This window comes from Tamandua tetradactyla, chromosome X (assembly GCF_023851605.1).
Source record: "Tamandua tetradactyla isolate mTamTet1 chromosome X, mTamTet1.pri, whole genome shotgun sequence".
Classification (NCBI taxonomy): Eukaryota; Metazoa; Chordata; class Mammalia; order Pilosa; family Myrmecophagidae; genus Tamandua; species Tamandua tetradactyla.
In genome coordinates this window covers 85,673,204-85,694,268 of record NC_135353.1, presented here as the reverse complement: position 1 = coordinate 85,694,268, position 21,065 = coordinate 85,673,204, and the positions used below count along the sequence as shown (strand labels likewise).

Below are 21,065 nucleotides of genomic sequence, written 5' to 3'. Positions count from 1 at the left end.
TCCAGCTTCATTCCATTAAGATCAGAGAAAGTGTTTTGTAAAATTTCAAGGTTCTTAAATTTATTAAGGCTTGTTTTCTGATCCAACACGTGGTCTATCCTGGAGAATGATCCATAAGCAGCTGAGGAGAATGTGTATCCTGTTGTTTTAGGGTAAATTGTTCTGTGTATGTCTGTTTGGTCTAGTTCATTTCTCAAATTATTCAATTTCTCTGTTTTGTTAGTGATTCTCTGCCTAGATGTCTTATGTGTTGATGTGAATGGTGTAATCAAGTCTCAACTAGTATTGTAAAGACGTCTATTTCTCTTTTCAGTTTTCCAGTGTTTGCCTCATGTATTTTTTGATCACTCTGGTTAGGTACATAAATATTGTGATTGTTTTCTTTTTTGGCAGATTGTCCCTATTATTAATATGTAATGCACGTCTTTGTTTCTTATAACAGCTTTGCTTTTAAAGTCTATTTCGTCCAATATAAGTACAGCCATCCCAACTTTTTCTTGGATACTGTTTGCATGAAATACCATTTTCAGCCATTCACTTTCAATATATTCATTTCCTTGGGTCCGAGGTGTGTCTCTTTTAGGCAACATATAAATGGCTCATTGTTAAATCCATTCTGAAATTTTTTTATTAGGATGTTTAATCCATTAACATTCAATGTTATTACTGTAATAGCAGTACTTACTTCAGTCATTTTATCATTTGGCTTTTATATATAATTTCTCTTTTTGTCTTTCTTTATATACTCTTAGTTTCCTTTGCTGATATTCTTCATTTCTACACTCTCCTCCAAACCTCTCTCTTCTGTCCTTTCACTTCAGCCTGTAGTATTTCCTTCAGTATTTCTTGTAGGACAGTTCTCCTATTGTTCTAAGAAATGATCATGATGATGAATATGCAACTATGTGATGATATTTTGAATTACTGATTATATATGTAGAACAGAAAGATCATATGTTAAGAATGTTTTTGTTTGTTTGTTTTTAATTTTTTAATAAATAAATAAATAAAATGCAAAAAAAAAAAACCTCTCTTAGCATCTGCTTATCTGTGAATATCTTAAACTCTCTTTCATTATTGAAGGACATTTCTGCCCCTTTTCTTCTTCCGGGACAACCATGATGCAAATATTTGTGTGCTTCATGTCATTCAGTTCCCTGAGACCCTGATCAATATTTTGCATTCTTTTCGCTATCTGTTCTTTTATCTAATTGAATTCATATGCCTTGCCTCCTAGCTCACTGATTCTTCTGCCTCTCCAAATCTGCTGTTGTGTCTCTCTAGTGTATTTTTAATTTCATCCATTCTGCCTTTCTGTCCCATAAGAGCTGTTATTTTATTTACATGCTTTAAAATTCTTCTTTATGCTCACCCCGGCATCTTCTTGATATCCTTTATCTCTTTAGTCATCTCCTTGAATTGGTTTAGCACATTTGTCTGAAAATCTTTGATTAGTGGTTCCAGATTCTGTATCTCCTCCAACGTTCTGATTTACTCCTTTGATTGGGGCACATCTTCCTGTTTCTTAATATGGCTTGTTATTATGTTGCTGATGTCTGAGGCTTGAATTTTCTTGGTGAGTTTACTCTGAAAGTTCAATTCTGTCTCCTGTCAAAGCTTTTGGTTTTGATTGGTTTTGTGTTAATGATCTTCTTTGACACTTGGTTTTTCAGTACTTCCCAACACGGCTGGGCCAGGGACCCATGGATGACACTGAACAGTTCCACAGGGCCCCAGGGAGAGAGTCAGGTAAAGACACCCAAAAATCTTTTAATTCTACTCCATAAGTGCTACTTTCCTGGCTTGCCCATCACATGCCCCTTTTGCCCAAAAATCTTTTAGATATCTTCCCATAGGTGCTCATCCCTTGTTTGCCAGTGAATGGTGCCCTTTGGCAATCACTTCCTCTCAGCCCTCAGAATGCTGGCTATTCTTAACTGTCAGCTCCAGACAAAGGTAGTGCTCGGTTGGGTGAGTTGAAATCACTGGCCCGCACAGCCCAAATTCAACAGACAAAAGCTGGAATAGGGCTAGACTGTGCCCACCCTATTCTTGGGAGAGTTAACTTCCACTGCTGTTTGTCTGCCACTGCCTGCCCACCAGGTATTGGTGATTCAGAAGCTTTCTTCTTTGAGAGTGGGGGATGGACACCAGGAACTGGGCCTGAAAGGCGTTACTCATGATCTCTCACCACAGCTTCTATCTTTGTCCTGCTTCTTACTGGATGTTGCACCACAGTCCCCCTGAACACCAGTGCTCCAAAAACCTTTGCTCCAGACAGCTTCTGCCAATTCCCTAGTTGTTTTTCTGGGAGAGAGGTCACTCCAGCCTCTCCTTAATCAGCCATCTTTGATCCTCACCTGTCAGGAGGTTTTTAATTAATTATTCATTCTCTTCAGTTGTTCTTGGTTTGTTGAAATCTTTTATTTCTTTTTGAGTCAACACAGGTAGTTTATGGGTTTCTAAGAATTTGTCCATTTCATCGGGGTTATCTAATTTGTTGGTGTACAACTGCTAAAAGTATCATCTTACATTCTTTGGTAATTCATTGGTAATGTCTACCATTTCTTCTGATTTGCCTTATTTGCATTCCCTCTCTTTTTTTCTTTGCCAGGTGAGCTAACCATTTGTAAATTTTACTGATCTTCTCAAAGAAATTGCTAGGGCTTCACTTTTTTTCTCTACAGTTTTTATTCTTTATGTCATTTATCTCCACTCTAAGATTTATTTCCTTCCTTCTTCTAACTTTGAGTTTAGTTTGCTTAGCTTTTTGTAGTTTCTCCACTGTATGGTTAGGTTTCTGATTTGAGATATTTCTCCTTTCTAATGAAAGTATTTAGAACTATATATTTCCCTCTCAGCACTGCATCTGCTGCACTCCATGTTTTGATATATTATTTTTCTGTTTTCATTCACCTTAAGATATGTAATAATTTCTCCTGTGATTTATTTTTTGACTCATTTATTGTTTAGTAGTATGTTGGTTTATTTCTACAGATCTTTGGATCTTCCAATTGTTGATTTCTAACATCATTCTATTTGGTTGGAGTACATACATTACATGATTTCAATATTTTTACATTTGTTGAGTCTTGTTTTGTGCCTTAACATATGGTCTATCTTGAAGAATGACCCTGGTGCACTAGAGTATTATGTGTATTCTGTTGCTATTAGGTGAAGTGTTTTATAAGTATATTTCTCTTATGTCTGGTTAATTTATAGTATCATTCAAATTTTCCATTTCCTTATTCATCTTCTGTCTAGATGTTCCATCTCTTACTGAAATTGTGTATTGAAGTCTCCTTCTATTAAGGTAGTGCCATATGTTTAATACACTTCTCCCTTGTAATCTCTCAGTGTTTGTTTCTTACATTTTGGGGTCTGTGGTGGCTTAGAATTACGTTTCCCGGAAAGACATGTTCTTATTCTTAATTCATTTCTGTGGGTGTGAACCCACTGTAAGTAAGACCTTTACATGAGGTTACTTCAGTTAAGGTGTGTGGCCCATCTGAATCAGAATGGATTTGAAACTTTATACTTGAGGTTTTATAAAGAAGGCCCCAGAAAGAGAAAACATGGGGAGTAGCCAGAAGCTGGAAGTCAGTAGACTACAGAAGAGAAAGGAGAAGATTCCATCATATACTTTGCCATGTGATGGAAAAGACAAAGACTAAGGATTGCTGGCAGCAAGCCCCAGAACATAAAAGTCTTCAGGGAGAATTGAATCATTTGCTGACACCTCAACTTTGGAATTTTCATAGCCTCAACACTGTGTACCAATAAATTCCCATTGTTTAAGCCAAGTCATTGAACAGTATTTGTTTCAGGCACTGGGAAACCAAAACCATTTTGTTACTGGAAAGAAGGGTGCAATATTACAAATAATTTAAAAAGTGGGAATGTTTTTGCAATTGGGTAATGGATAAAGGCTAAAAGAATTGTGAAGTGTTTTATTGAAATAGCCTAAATAGCTTTGAAGAGACTGCTTGCAGATATTTGGATGTTACAGGTGCCTCTGATGAGGCGTTAGAAGGAAATGATGAAAGTGTTCTTGAAAACCAGAAGAAATCACTTTTGTCATGAAGTCACAGAGAACTTGGCAAAATTGTGTTCTGATGTTGGAATGAAGTTGGAACTTGTAAACGATAACTTGGATATTTAACTAAGGAGATTTTCAAGCTAACTGTGGAATGTGTAGCCTGCAGCTTATAGTAAAATGTGAGAGGAAAGAGATAAGCTAAAATCTCAACTTTTAAGCACAGTGAAACCAGAATTGATGATTTGGAAAATTCTGAACTTAGCCAGATAGTGTGATCTTAGACTAGGGACAGAAGAGGCTCTATTAGGGACCTCTGAGCTTTTGGGAAGTGAGTTACCAGACAACAGAGCTTCATGTGAGGGTTTAATTAAATAACCCTTTGTTAAAGATGATGTGGCTGAACTAGTCAGCCATTTCAGTGAAATTCAGAATTGGAATTGCATATGTACCTGAAGGATCTGTGGAAAGTTCTATTTTCTGATGATATGGACCCACTGGAATTACACCCAAAGCCAGTATGGTTTTTGCAAAATTTGTATGAAGAGAAGCAATGCTTAAAAGGGACAGAGAAGGGATGAATTGAAGGAGGAATGACTTCAATGGCAGAATCACTGAAGACAAGCTCTGGGCTAAAAAGTTCTGTTCACACCAAGAGAGGGGTCAACCCATGTGTGTGAAAGGGGCCGGCCCTCCCCTGCACATACAGAGGGCAGGCTAGCTACCCCAGTATTTGGTTAGGATAGACCTTGTCCCCACCTTTCAGGCAGAGTACCTCCATCCCAATACTAGGAGATGCTGGAGTCTGAGGCACAGCATTTTTAGAGAGCCTAACCACCATTCCAATGCTCAGAGTGGATGGGGCTTACACCCCAGCCAGTGTTCAGAGAGAGCACTTTGAAACACAAATGGTTTGGAAGGGGTGAAGCTGCTGCTCCATCAGGCCTGGAAGATAAAGAACGATGCCAGAGATGGCTTTCAGACTTTGAGATCCAATGAAACTTGCCCTGTTGGGTTTTGGACTTGTTACCCATGGCCCCTGTTTTCCTTCCAATTTCTCTCTTTTGGAATAGGAATGTTTTATCCTATGCTTGTCCCTCTATTGTAATTGGGGGTAGATAACTTTTTCTCTAGATTTCACAGGTGCATCAGACAAAGGAGTTTTGCCCCAGGACAGACCACAGCAATAACTGATGAAGCCAACCTATTATATGGTATTTATTTTAGCAGCTAGGGAAACTAAAACAGGACCATGCTGTTGGGTGCATAAATATTTATAACTGTTATACCAGCTTGTTGAATTGACCCTTTATCAGTATACAGAGTCCTTCTTTGTCCTTTGTAACAGTTTTTTACTTAAAATCTATATTATCCGATATTAGTATAGCTACCACAGCTATCTTTGGGTTACTATTTTCATGCTATACATTTCTTCTATCCTTTCATTTTCAACTTACTTGTGTGTTAGGATTTAAGGTGTCTCTCATAAACACCATATAATTGGATCATGCTTTGCTATCCATTCTGCCAATCTGTGCCTTTTTACTGGAAACTTTAATCCATTCAAATTTAAACTACTGATATTGCAGGACTTACTGCTGATATTTTGCAAGTTTGTCTTTGAATGTCTTATGCCTTTTTTGTCCCTTGATTATTACATTAATACCAACTTTGAAATTTGATTTTTTATAGTATATCATGTTGAGTCCTTTCTCATTCATTTCTACATATATTTTCATATACTTTTTGTGGTTACCATTGGGCTTAAATTTAACATCTTAAATCTACAACAGTCATGTTTGACCAGATACCAACTTTTTTTTTAATAGGCAGGCACCGGGAATTGAGCCTGGGTCTCTCACATGGCAGGTGAGAGCTCTGCCACTGAGCCACAGTTGCCCACCCTTGGATACCAACTTTTGTGATGTCTTCAGTCATTATTTCTTAGGAAATTCTTTTCACCCTTTTCTCATTCTTGGACTCCCATAAAGCATATTGGTTCATTTGATGGTGTCCCACATGTCTCTTAGGCTCTGTTCATTTTTTTAAGATTCTTTTATCTTTCTACTCCTCAGCCTGGAACATTTCAATTCTTATCTTTGTGTTCACTGATTTTTTTCCTCTGCCAACTCTGATGTTCTAGTGTGCTAGCTGCTGGAATGCAATATACCAGAAATGGAATGACTTTTAAAAAGGGGAATTTAATAAGTTGCTAGTTTACAGTTCTAAGGCTGAGAAAATGTCCCAATTAAAACAAGTCTATAGAAATGTTCACTCTAAGGCAACCATCCAGGAAAACATACCTTGGTTCAAGAAGGCCGATGAAGTTCAGGGTTTCTCTCTCAAGTGAGAAGGCACATGGTGAACACAGGGATTCTCTCTCAGTTGGAAGGGCACATGGCAAGCACAACATCATCTGCTAGCTTCTTCTCCTGGCTTCCAGTTTCATGATGCTCCCTGGGAGGTATTTTCCTTCTTCATCTCCAAATGTTGCTGGCTGGTGGACTCTCTGATTTGTGGTGCTGCAGCATTCTCTGCTCTCTCTGAATCTCCCATTCTCCAAAATATTTCCTCTTTTATAAGACTCCAATAAACCAATCAAGACCCACCCAAATGGGTGGAGACATGTCATCACCTAATCCACTTTAACAACCACTCTTGACTAAATCACATCATCCAGAGAGATGACCTGATTACAGTTTCAAACATATAGTATTGAATAGGGATTATTCTACCTTTATGAAATGGGATTTTGATTAAAACATGGCTTTTCTAGGGGGCATACATCTTTTCAAACCAACACATCTGATCTACTGTTAAAACCCTGTATGGGATTTTTCATTTCAGTTATTACGGTCTTCTACTCCAATATTTGTTTGGTTCTGTTTAAAAATTTCTGTCTTCTTATTGAGAGTCTCATATTTTTTATTCATGACCTTCCTGATATCCTTTGTTCTTTCTATGTGATTGCTTTTATCTTTTTTATCATATTAAAGGTGATTATAAATTATTTTATTTTGAGTCCATCCATTGAGATTTTTATTTTGGTTATTATATGTTAATTATAAAGTTTCCATTTAGTTCTTCTTTGTATATTCTGCTTCTTGCTGAGCTTCTTTACATTTGCATTTGATTCAAGTGTTTTTTTTTTCTTTTTCAACATGCTTTTATTAGGTTACAAATGTACAGTTCTGAGGCCATGAAAATGTCCAAATTCAGGCATCAAGAGGAAAACACCTTCTTTGAGGAAAGGCTGCTGGCATCTGGGGCCCCACTGTCACATGGGAAGGCACATGGTGACATCTGCTGGTCCTTCTCTCTTGAGTTGGTTTCAATGTCTCTCTCTCTCTTCCAGAGGCTTTTATCCGGATTTCATCTCTTAGCTTCTCTTAGCTCTCTTAGTTTCATCTGTCTTCTTTTTTTTTTAACATTTTTTTATTGTGAAGTATAACATATATACAAAAAGTAATAAATTCCCAATAAATTCCAAGTACATTCCAACAAGTAGTTATAGAACAGATTTTAAAATTTAGCATGGGTTACAGCCCCACAATTTTTCATTTTTCTTCTAGCTGCTCCAAGACACTGGAGACCAACAGAAATATCAATTAAAAAAATCAGCAGTCATACTCATTTGTTATATCCTATTTTCTCTGTTGTACTCCTCCTCTTTAAATAACATATATAAATAAAAGCAATAAAATTAAAAATACATTGCAACAATTAGTTGTAGAACACATTTCAGAGATTGGTATGAGTTACAATTCCACAATTTTAGGTTTTGATTTCTAGCTGCTCTAAGGTACTGGAGGCTAAAAGAAATATTATAATAATTCACACTCATACTCATTTGTTAAACCTGACTTTCTCTGTGTAACTTCACCATCAACTTTGATCTTTCTCCCACTCTTTATGGGTATTTGAGCTATACCCTTTTGAACTTTTTCATGTTGAAAGGTGCAGTTGGTAATATGGGATAGGGGGATGGAACCAGGTGATGTTCTGGAAGGGCTCGATGCTCTGCATTTCAGGACTTATCTGGTCCAGGGACCCATGTGGGGGTTGTAGTTATTGGAGAGTTACCCAAGTACATGAACCTTTGTAGAATCTTACATAATGTCGATTCAAGTGTTTTTGTAATTGCTTTGTTAATTGTTTTTAAGATACTTGTTTAAAATCTATGTCAGATAATTCTAATATTTGTGTTATATTGGTGATGACACCTGTTAATTTTCTTTTCTCATTCAATTTCCATTCTTTCTGCTTCTTCTTTTGGTGGGTAATTTTTTATAATAATCTGGACATTCTTGGGTATTATGCTATAAGACTCCAGAGCTTATGTATTATCTCATGTTTCAGTAGGCTTCCTGTGACATCATTCCTATGGTTTAAAGGGGGCACCAAAGTCTAGGTTCTCCTCTTGGCCTCCATTGATAACCAGTGGGAAGAGTGACATTTTATTATTCGTGAGTGGGACTTGGAGTCCAGGATCTCCACTAGACCTCTTCTGACACCACACCAGGGAGGGGGGTGTTATTCACTACCTCTGCGTCACAATGAAAGTCTAGGCTTTCCATGTGGTCTCCAATGACACAGCATGGGGAGGGGAACTTGTTACTCCCCAGTATGGATACAAATCCTGGTTCTCCACTCTTCTTTCCCTGACACTACCCCAAAATGGGGTGGTTTGAATACCTATATAGTCTAATGAGGCCAGATACTTAGGCTTCCCATTTGTCCTTTTCCAGTAAGGGTGGGGGGAGGCTGTACCCCTGAGCTGATATTGCTGAAAAGTTTTCTGTCTTGCTGGGCCACCTTTTTCCTGGTTCTTGGCTAGAGAAAACAGAATTTTCTTGGGTCTTTTTATGTTTGCACCTGCAGATGTATTTGTATTGCTGGCCTCTCCAATATTCAAACTGGGATATATGAAGCCAAATAGGAAAGCAAGGGAATTCATCACTGTGTCATTACTCAGATTCTGAGTTCCCTAGCAGGTCTGACTTCTACCCACCCTTCTAAGTCTTATATTTGTTTTATATATAGTGCCCAGGAATTTTATTTGTACTTATTTGGAGGAATAGAGAAAAGCATGTCTACTCCATTTTTTGGGATGCATTAATCTAAAACTAATTTTAATCTCAAGTCTCAAACAATTTTCAAAAGGCCCAATTTATATGGCTAAAATGTGAAAACTTTATAGATTTTGACCATGTCAATCAACATAAAGAATTCTTGAAACTTGAATAGTGCAAAAAACATTCAGTGGTATTTCATAATTTCAGCTCTAAATTTATTTATGGTAACATTTCTTTGCACACCAAATAGGGTGTCTTCTATGCAAAGCCACCTTAGATATTCTATAATGTAAATTTTTAAAAAGTGAATTAAGTAAACATTATAATTGGTAAGATTTTGCTAAAAAAAGAACATGTCAAAACAGAAGAACTATTCATTTACTTCAAGAAGACTAATTCTTCTTTATATTTGTTGGGGCATTTCCCCCTTCAAATTCAGGAAATGTAGTATCTCGGATGCATTTAAAATTTAATACAAATGTGAACTCTGGAGCATGTGGATTGTTTTGTAGACTCTCAACTGAAAATTATCCAGTAGAAAAGAAAAATATTTATAGTTATTAATTTTCCTATAAATTCTTCCATAGGAGAAATATTAGTTTAAAGAGTGGAGTTCAATTTCAATTTCCCATTATATTGTCCCCATGAAAATGAACTGCTAATCTTAAGAAAAATTAAATAACTGCAACTTCTTACTAAGGTTCCATTAAATTGTTATTACTTCCTCTATTTCCCATCTGTGAATACTCATGCTTATCAAACTGTAAATGAAAAAGCTTTTCTTTTACAATAATCCTAGCTGCTGATACTTGTGAAAATGATGGTGTGGGCAGAAAGAGGATGAAACTAGTCTGCTCGGAATGCTTCTGGCTTTGTTCGGGCCATAAAGATTACAGAAGGGAGAAGAAAAAGGAAAGTGGATAACAATTTTATAATTACCTTCAACTCCTTTTGTGCTCTACTTGGGAGAAATGAGTGATTATGGAACATTCAATGATGAAGGTAAAATAATAAATGATATGAATATTGGGATTATGTGAGATTTTATTGCATATTAGGGCTAAAATATTACCTTTTTGTTTATTTTTCAAATCTAGGAGATTCAGGAAATTATTCAATATATAAATTCAATGCTGAAGCATTTATTGCATTTTTACGGTATCGTAAAAGATGGAAGTAATCTTAGAAGCCAACTAGACTAAATGTTCATTCAATGTTAAAGTCCCTTCTTCAACATCCTAGGTGACGGATATCTAGTGTTTGCATGAAAACTTCAAGAATGTGGAACATACCACTCTGTAAAGTTTCCTAGCTGTATTTGCATAACTTTGTCAAAATGCTCTTCCTTAAACTGCATCAACATATCCTCTTCTATTACTTCTAGGTATTGGTTCTACTTCTTCATTTTGGATCTATCTTACCACAAATACCCTCTACTACATTTCAACTATCAAATGTATAAAGATAATTTTTTTCTCTTTTTCACATTAAACATTCTTATTATATATAATGCATTTTTGCAACCATTTTATGTGACCCATAGGCAAGTTACATTATTACTTTCAGCCTCAGATTCCTTACATACAAATCAAGAGAATTCATTTCCAAACTTTTACTCTTTTGGATTATATATAATATTACTTCTTTCAGGAGGGTCATAAGTCTATAGAATTATAGTGAATCTTTTCATCCAGAATGCCTATGTATTTACAGAACAAATAAAATGGTTATTGAGAATGAAGACCCTTAGGCTCTATAAGATTCTATGTGAAACTTCTATTAAGACAATATGACGTTATATTCCAAACTTCTTTTATTTTAAATGAATTTTATTGTATATTTGGCAATCCACATGTGATACATAGATGGCACACCTTTCTGTTATCTATTCATAAATTCATTCCACAAATATTTATGGAACACCTACTATATACCAAGCACTTGTTTTAATGTTGGTGATAGAATGGTAAACAGAACAAGCATGGTCTATGTCCTCATAGAACTTAAATTTACAATCTGGTAGGGGCATAGACGATAAAAAATAGATAAGAAAATATAAATTGTAAATTTTGACTGAATGGCATAAAGGAAAAGAATTGGCTAGAATATTTAGTCCTAATGACATAGTGTAGTGAAGTCTTCTAAATTTACCTGGTCATAATACAGATTACCAAACTCTCCCCTGCAAATTCTGATTCACTGGATTTGGGATGGTATGTGGGAATCTGTATTTTAAGAATATCTAAGGTAATGTTATAAGTTATTCACTGGGGAAATAATGTTACACTGGGAGTAAAAAATCTGGTTTCTAGCCACTGACTGGCTGTGTGATCTTCTACAAGACATTTGGCCTCATTTTTATTATATTTAAAATAAATTGAATTCAGTATTAAGGTACCCTCCAACTTTGAGTCAATGTCTTTGGTTAATAACAGAGAGTTTAATATATTTGTTTTTCATTGAAGATGGGGTTTAAGTGTTATATCTAATAGAAAAATCAAGATAAAAGCTGTAAAAGTGAAAATCATTCTTCTATTTAAAGATGCTTTAGGTACAACCATGGCCTTTTGGAAATAAATATAATCTAAAATTTAAAAGTATGCATGTTTTTCATGAAATTTAAGTCTTCAAAATGCATTTCAAACATTCAAACATGTTGTTCATACAAGAATACTTTTTTTACCTAAGCTCACCAAAACCCAAATACAGATGGGCAGGTATTAACCTAAATTTTAGTAAGACAGGGGAGGGAGATAATTTTCCTTGTGGACCTGTGGTGCTTCATATTTAAAATACATATATATTATCTCAAAACAAGCCTTTGCCATATAATCTCCACTTATTGATAAGGAAACTGAAGTCAAGAGACATTTAAAAATTTGTCCATGTTAAACTGCAAGTTCCTCAAGTGAGGTGCAGTTTTCCCTTCACACTTAGAAGCATACTAACACATAATAGGTGCTCACTTTACCTTTGCTGCATGAATAAGTCAATAATGGACATTAACTCTGGAATGACATACCAAGTTAAATAAACATATGCACATAATTAATAATGTTTAATAAGATCAAAGGAAAAATATGCCAAGTTTTCTTCCTAGAACATCTTAGTCATCTAAGACATAATGGAAAAATGCACCAAAAATTTCCAAATTATATCATAATTGAAGGTTAACTAGGCATTGTGAGGCAAAGTTCCTTTCGGTGAACAATAAAAGTATATTAGATTTAAAAGCATTTTAATGTTTTTTCCTGAAATCTCAAGAATATATTTATATGGGAAAGTCTTTTTCTTTGGAATTAATCTACCAAATATTACAGAAAAAGTCCTTTTACAACCTATCAATCCTCAAATTTTATCTCTTCTGTGAACATTCTGGCATGTTAGAAAATCATTGGGAAGCAGTTTCCTATTCTTTCCTAAGCAGTCTTAAGCAAGAGTGCTCTATTTCTGCATTTAGGATTTTCTGTACAGAAAATACAGAGAAGACTCTGCATATTGTATTGACTGAGTGAGGTCATTTTTGACAGTATGACCAAAATTCCTTGGCTTCAGAAAGAATCTTTTCTAGGAATACTGTGAATCTTTTATCTATCATTTTGAAGAGTTTGATTTTAGGAAGACTCTGTCCTTGTATCTGCTCTCTCCTGTAACATGGGGATCTCAAAGAAGCCCTGGCTGTTCTGTTCATAAACTCTGAAAGCTGTTATCATGACACAAGTTTCCTATTGACACTAGTGGCAGACTGAAGACAAAAAAAAACTTGAAAAACTCAGTAAAAGTGCTGGAAAATAAATTTGAGGACATCCTACTGAAAGTAGAACATAATGACAAATAGATTGAAAATAGAAATCTAAGGGTAACAGTTGTGCTTCATAAACAGAGAGCAATTAATCAGTTTGGAGAAGATCAGAGGATTCAAGAAAAGATTTCTTAAGATTTTGATATTGTACAATACCTAATGTGCATGAATACAATGAGAGGAGATATATGTAAATGGGAAAGGATCTGAGGATAAATTAGTTATAAGTACCTAGAAAACTAAACAAGAAAACATACAAAAAACAAACAAAACAAAAACTAAGCAAATTATGAACTCAAAGGAAGTATTGTTAAGCAGAAAAGGAAAAATAATATATTGCATAATTCAAATGTGAAAATAATTTATGTAGTTATAATAATGTTAAAATTCAATATAAACTAACCAAAAATTATGAAATAGTTCTAGTGAGAGGTTAAGATAGAGGAAGTATGCATTTATGTGAAAGTGTCAATGAGGAAGTCATGAAAGAGATATAAAACCTCACATTTTATACTGAGAAATGAATATGCAGTACCTAACACTGAATAATCAAGAAGCAGCAATATATACAGGTTTGACAGAGACTGCTGCTGGTTCCCCAATACCTGAACTACAAGGGGCCCTAAGTAGCCAAAAAAAAAATTGAAAAATATTGAAAAAGAAGAAACAGGTTTGGGGGATTCACACATTCTGATTTCACAACTTCCTACAAAGCTACGGTAATCAGACAGAGTGGCACTGGCAGAAGGATAGACATATAGACAAATGGAATAGAATTTAAAGTCCAGAAAGAAATATTTATGGCCAATTGCTTTGAAACATAGGTGCCCAAACCCTTCAATGGAGAGAGAATTTGTTTTTTTCAACAAATGGTAATGGGACAAATGGCTAATTCAGATGCAAAAGAATGAAGTTGGTTCTCCATGTAACTTCATAAAAAAATTAATTCAAAATGTATCAGTGGTCTAAATATAAGAGCTAAAATTATAAAATTCTGAAGAATGGCTTTAATTGCAAAAACAGAAAATAACAAGTGCTGGTGAGGATGGAGAGAAATAGAAGCCATTGTATATTGTTGGTGGGAATGCAAAATGGCATAGCTTCTGTGGAAAACAGTTTGGTGCTTCCTAAAGCTTAAACATAGTTATCATATGACCCAGCTATTCCAGTCTTAGGTATATACCCAAGAGAAAAGAAAACATATGTCCACAGAGAACTTTGTACAAAAATAAATATAGCAGCATTATTCCTACAAGCAAAAATGTATAAACAACCAAATGTCCAACAACAGATGTATGAATAAACAAATTGTGGTACACAATACAATGGAATAAAATAAAATAAAATAAATAAAATAAAATTCAGTCATAAAAGGGAAGAAAGTACTAATATTCTACAACATGAATGAACCTCAAAAACATTATGCTAAGTGAAAGAAGCCAGATACAAAAGGTCTCATATACTATGTTTCCTTTTATATAATATATCCAGAACAGAAAAATCCATACACACAATGCAAATAGGTTTTGATTTCTAGCTGCTCTAAGGTACTGGAGGCTAAAGAAATATTATAATTATTCACACTCATACTCATTTGTTAAACCTGACCTTCTCTGTGTAACTTCACCATCAACTTTGATCTTTCTCCCACTCTTTATGGGTGTAGGTGAGGAGAGTGGGGAGTGATTACTTAATGGGAATGGGGTGTTTATATTGGGTGTTAATAATAGGAAAAAATTTTGAAATCAGAGAGAACTGGTGGTTGGCAACATTATGAATACACTAAATACCACTGAATTTCAAATGAAAGGTCACTGAATTATATGTTATATTAATTGTATGTTATATTAATTTCATTTCAATAAAATATTATTTTTTGAAGTCTGGTATCACACTTAAGCCTTTCCTTTCTCCCCCTCTTCATCAAGCTGCCTGTGACATAAATACCATAATTTTGGACCTTGAGGAGAAGTGCCCCATGGAAGGAATTCAGGGATGGTAAGGTGGAAGGTGTCTGGGTCTCTGAGGATGTCAAAGAGGAGAACTGCCACACCAACTCTAAATTGCATATCCTGAGACTTCAGGGAAGAGAAATATCCTTTCTAAACCACTGTTATTTTGAGCTTTTCTGTTACAGTACATTATTCATAGATGGAGGTAAATACCATAAGAATCACCTAAAGGGCAGGCCATGGTGGCTCAGCAGGCAAAAATGTGCGCCTGCCATGCCAGAGGACCCGGGTTCGATTCCTGATGCCTGCCCATATATATATAAAAAAATGAACCAACTAAAAGTGTGGAAAGTGGTGGACTCTGGATATTGGGAAATGGAAGAGGGGAGTTGAGTGACTGTTGGTTTTTTAGGAAGTTCTACAAAACTACTTCATTTTTGGTGGTGCAATGGTGGCTCAGTTGCAGAATTCTCACATGCCATGCCAGAGACCCGGGTTGGATTCCCAGAGCCTGCTCATCATGCCAAAAATAAAAACAAAAACAAAAAAACTACTGCATTTCTTAAGTTAGGTGCAAGCATAAATTTGACTTTAAAAATACTGAAAATGATGACAACAAAGTGCAATCTTTGCATATCTCTATTCTTAACTTTTGCTTAGGCTGTGCACATTATGATCCTACTCCAATTCCTCTTCAGTCATTTGTATTCCTGGGCCATTTGTCTTGCTAAACTCCCAAAACAGGAAAAGTGTTGAATGTATGTCTACCTCATTGTTAGTATATATGAACACAGAGCAGTGTGCTCAATAAATAAAGGATTGCATTTGATTTCCCATTTAAATCCTAATGTAGGAAAAAAAAAAGCAAGATTCCAAAAAGGATTAATTTTGACAAATCTGTGTTGTATGACTTCTTGCTATACTGCTCTTCCTTCATGTATATATATGTAGCAAAATATTTTGTTCCTCTAGTAGAGTTTTGTGTTATTTCACTTTAACTACTACTTCCTCTTGATTGGCTGAGATGGTCCTCCAGTGATGTGCTGAAAGCTAGTTTATACTTGCTAATGACAGCAAATTATTAGCGTCTCTTCCCAACTCTGCATTTAGTGAGGCTGTGGGATCAGTCATGGTGGGAATATTTCCACTATGGAAATCAGCAAATATTACAATTAAGTGTTTTTTGTCTGTATAAAGAGCTAGTTGTTAAATATTAGCACACCATGACCATCACCTAATTCTTATCTTTTAAATAGATTGCAAAATACTATTCCCATTTATAATCAATATAATTCCTAATCTATCGTTGCATAACACATGAGATATAGTTCAGATGAACTCATGAATCTTTTAAACAGCTTTATTGAGAAATATTTCACATACAACACAATTCACTCATTCAAAATGTATAATTCAAATGTATGTTCACAGATTCGTGCAACCATCACCACAATCCAACTTTAGAATATTTTCATCAGTCCAAAAAGAAACTCCGTATTTATTATCAGTCACTTCCCATTCCCCCACATTCCTCACTTCTACCTCAGCCCCTAGAAACCAAAATCTACTTTCCATATCTATACATTTCCTATTCTGGACATTTCATATAAGTAGAAGCACATAATATGTGGTACATTGTGACTGGCTTCTTTCATTTGGTATATTTTCAAGGTTCATTCATGTTGTAGAATGTATCAGTATTCCTTTCTATGACTGAATAATATTTCATTGTATGGATATACCATATTTTGTTTATACATTCATCACTTGATGGACATCTGGGTTGTTTTAGTCTTTTGACTATTGTGCATAGTGCTGCTATAAATATTCATGTACAAATATTTGTGTGAACATAATTTTAAATTCCTTGGATAAATACAGAAGGTTGGAATTGTAGCTCTTTTGGTAACTGTTAAACTCTTTTGAGAAACTGGTGGACTGATTTCCAAAGTGGTTAAAACATTTTACATTCCTACCAGCATTGATTAAGGGTTCCAATTGCTCCACAACCTGATCAACACTTCTTATTATCTGTCTTTATTTTCAGCCATCCTAGTAAGTAGAAAGAAGCAGCTCATTATGGATTTGATTGGCATTTACCTAATGATTAATTATATCAAATCATTGGCAATTTATATATTTTCTTTGGAAAGATGTCCACTCGGATCCTTTGCCTATTTCTAATTAGAAAACTTGCCTTTTTATTATTGTTTTTATTATTGCTTTAAGAGTTCATCACATCATCCAGAGATAAGTCACTTAATGGATATATGATTTGCAAATATTTTCTCCCCTTCTGTGGGTTTTTTTCACTTTATTGATGGTATTGTTTGCAGTACCTTATGTAATTTTAAAAAGGTTTCATTTATATCACTTATCAACTACAGTATAAATTATTGAAAAGATCTTACCCGAACTATTTCACAGTCAACATTTAATTCAGCTGCAACTGCTTCAATTTTGTCTCTACAAACAGATCCCAGGCTAGTCATGCCATTGTCCCAGTACTTCTTAAGGGTGGCTAAGTCTTGGTCACTGAATTGAGTGCGGTCCTGTAGCTGTAAAACACATTTTTAAAAATCAGAATAATCAAAGGAAACAATGTTACAGAGTAGATGATCATGTTGAGACCTGTTAGGTTATTTTCAACACCTAATAGCAGCTAACTTAATTTCATAATTCTTACTTTATGACTCTACTCTGAAAATGAGCAATTCATTGTATTTATTTACATAACATAATATGGCATATTAGGATAAAATGAGTGGAATTATTTTTAACTGATGGCAATTAATGTTGATTTTAAAAGGTTATAATTGCACAAATAATACATGTTGATTGTAGAAAATATAGATAAATAAAAAAGTTTAAATTTAAGTAAAACTTCCTCTTTTGTTGCTCCAATGTGACTGCTCTTTCTTTAAGCCTAACTCTTCAAGTAAAATCATTGCCCTCCCCCCTACTTGAGGCATGATATACAGTGGTAAAAGTCTACCTGGCAACATGGTTATGACACACAGGGATGAACCTGGCCTTGCCACTGTGGAATTGACAATGCCTTCCTGATCAAAAGGGGGAAAATAATTGTAACAAAATAAATTATCAGTGGCTGAGAAAGTTCAAATAGAGTTGAGAGGCTACTCTGGAGGCTACTTTTATGCAAGGTTTGGCTGGATGTTGCTATTTGTCATAAGGGTTTGCACACTCCAGTCAAAAGCATTCCTGTCAACCATAAAAAACACTTTAGAGATTCTACAAAGTTTCCATGAACTATGATTACTTTTTAGAAACCTACAACCTCCAGATGGGTTCCTAGGCCAGGTAAGTTCTGTAACCCACAGGGGCCAGCCTCTCCAGAACATCAACTAGTTCCTACCCCTATCCCATATATTAACAGCACTTTCCAACATGAAAAGTTAGAATTGGCAAAGTCCAAATACTCCTAAAGATTGGGAGAAATATCAACGGAAAAGGTAGAGTTATAACAGAGAAGATAGGATTTAACAAAGGAGTATGACTGCTGAATCATTACATTGATATCTCTTTTAGTCTCTAGTATCTTGGAGCAGTAGAAGGAAAAAACTAAAATGGTAGAACTGTACCCAAACCAAACTCTGAAATCTGTTCTATAACTAACTGTTGTGATGTGATTTGAAATTTATTGCTTTTTTGTATATATGCTATTTTTAACAATAAAAAAATTAAGCTGCACATAAGTTTGGAAATAAAAATTTAACTTAAAATTTTTATTGAAAAATCCTCACCACTTGTTCATTCTCTTCCACACACTGCACACATTAAAAAAATTAAAATATCACACCTCTGAGCTGCCTTTTGATAAATTAATCTAGATTTGCCATACATAGGTCTCCTATGGATATTATCACTTAAAAGAGTAAATAATAGAAATCTGCAAAGATAATGTAGTCCTATAAGAACAATAATATTTATGGCTTTAGAAAGTTTTCCCTTTTGTTTTTAATGTATTCCTTTTAGCAATATATTAATGTTCTGATCTTAGACTTTTTTACCCAGTAAATTATGGACTTATATATTACTTTTAAAAACATGTTCTCATTGAGAAATATCCAAACATATACATTCAACAATATGGTACAAACAATTGCTCACAATATCATCACATAGTTGTGTATTCTTCGGCATGATCATTTTTAAAACATTTTCATTACTCCGAAAAAATAAATGAAAAGAAAAAAAGAACTCATATATCCCATCTCCCTTACCCGTTTTTCTCATTGACCCACAGTATTTCAATCCACCCAATTTTTACCCCTTATCTCCCCCAACTATTTATTTTGTTATTCTCATTTTCTTTAATTCATCTATCCATACCCTGGATAAAATGAGCACCAGACACAAGGTTTCCACCATCACTCAAGCATATTGTAAAAGCTATTTAGTTATACAGTCTTCTTCAAGAATCAAGGCTACTGGAACACCTTCAACAGTTTCAAGTACTTCCCTCTAACCACTCCAATACACTATAAACTAAAAAGGGATATCTGTATAATGCATAAGAATAATCTCCAGGACAACCTCTTTACTCTGTTTGAAATTTCTCAGTCACTCAGACTTTATTTTGTCACATTTCTTTCTTCCCCATTTTGATCAAGCAGGCTTTCTCATTCTAATGATGCTGTGTCCTGGGGCAGTCAGTTCCACATTGCCAGGGAGATTTACACCCCTGGCACATGGTGGGGGAGGGCAGTGAGTTCGTCTGCCAAGTTGGCTTAGAGGGAGAGAGGCCACATCTGAAAAACAAAAGAGGTCCCCTGGGGGTGATTTTAGGCATAATTATCAGTAGGCTTAGCCTCTCCTTTGTAGGAATAAGTTTCATAGGGGTGAGCCCCAAGATTGAGGGCCCAGCCTATTGAATTGGTTGTCCACACCGCTTGTGAGAGTATCAGGAATTCCCCACATGGGGAAGTCGAATATTTCCTCCTTTCTCCCCAGTCTTCCAAAGGGTATTTGCAAATACTTTTTTATTCTCTGCCCAAATTACTCTGGGATATATGGGGGCATCACACTAACCTAAACAGATCAACAAGATCTCACACCTTATGCAAGATTCCATGTAATTATCATGTTCAAGTAAACTGGCCATACAAGTTAAATTAGATAATGTGCTACCCAAAATATAAATTTTGCACCAAATAAACATTTCTCCCTTTGTACTCACAGAGAGGTTGAAGTTTGAAAATATAGGCCATATCATCCTTTACCCAGTATCTTGATTTATCTTAGTCCTATCCAAATCAGCTTCATTCATATCTCTCATTGAAGTCTGATCACTTTCTCAGCCTTTTAAACAGTTGCTGAATGGGGTAATGTTGACTTTCATAGCTTCAGTGCTCTAACTCTGAATCTCAGGTGTCACATAAATACCCAAAGTTTCTGGAAATTACAAATTGCTCAGTATCTCAGAATTTAGAAATATCAGTCACATATTCCTAAATATATGTAACTGTTATAAGAGCTTACAATCTAGGAACCTTTACAACAGGCCCAGCCTGATAACCTATGCTCTCCACTTCAAATCTCTGAGGTTGTATATTATAGTAAATCCACATGAATGAGGCATGACAATATTTGTCTTTTTGTTTCTGACATTCTATTCAATGTACTGCCTTAAGGTTCATTCACCTAGTTGCATACCTCACAACTTCATTATTTCTTACAGCTTCTCAGTAGTCCATTGTGTGTGAACAGCTCAGTTCATCCTTCCATTCCTCAGTCATTGAACCCTTAGGCCACCTCTATCCATTATAAATCCTGAACACTGCTGCCATAAATACCAGTGTGCAAATGTTCATTTGTGTCTCCACTCTCAGTTCCTGCAGGTATATACCTAGCAATGGGGGATGCAGGATCTTATGGCAACCCCAATCTAAATGTTATTTATATTATTTATATAAAATAACTAAATGTTATTTATATTATTTATATAAAATAACTAAATGTTATTTTAATGCCATGAATTATGGAGGCATCCTTGGGAAGAAAATTAGAAACACAATAGAATAATGACCTTTATTTTGTTGATAGGTAGTTAGGAAAAGAAAGGTCAAATACTCATTCAGCAGACCAATGATTTCTTAGATTTTGTACCAAAAGCATGAGCAGAAAAAGAAAAAATAGCGAAATTGTACTTCAAAAAAATGAAAACCCTTTGTACATCA

The 21,065-nt window shown here is 35.1% G+C and overlaps 1 protein-coding gene across 2 annotated transcripts in view; it reads right to left on the bottom strand.

Annotated features, from left to right (window-relative positions):
* HDX (highly divergent homeobox) overlaps window positions 1-21,065 on the bottom strand; it is a 280,072-nt gene that overhangs the window by 67,811 nt on the left and 191,196 nt on the right. For both annotated transcript variants that reach the window (XM_077146730.1, XM_077146731.1), the window contains exon 5: window positions 17,277-17,423. In XM_077146730.1, coding sequence (XP_077002845.1) covers window positions 17,277-17,423 — 147 coding nt within the window. The remainder of the gene's footprint in view (window positions 1-17,276; window positions 17,424-21,065) is intronic.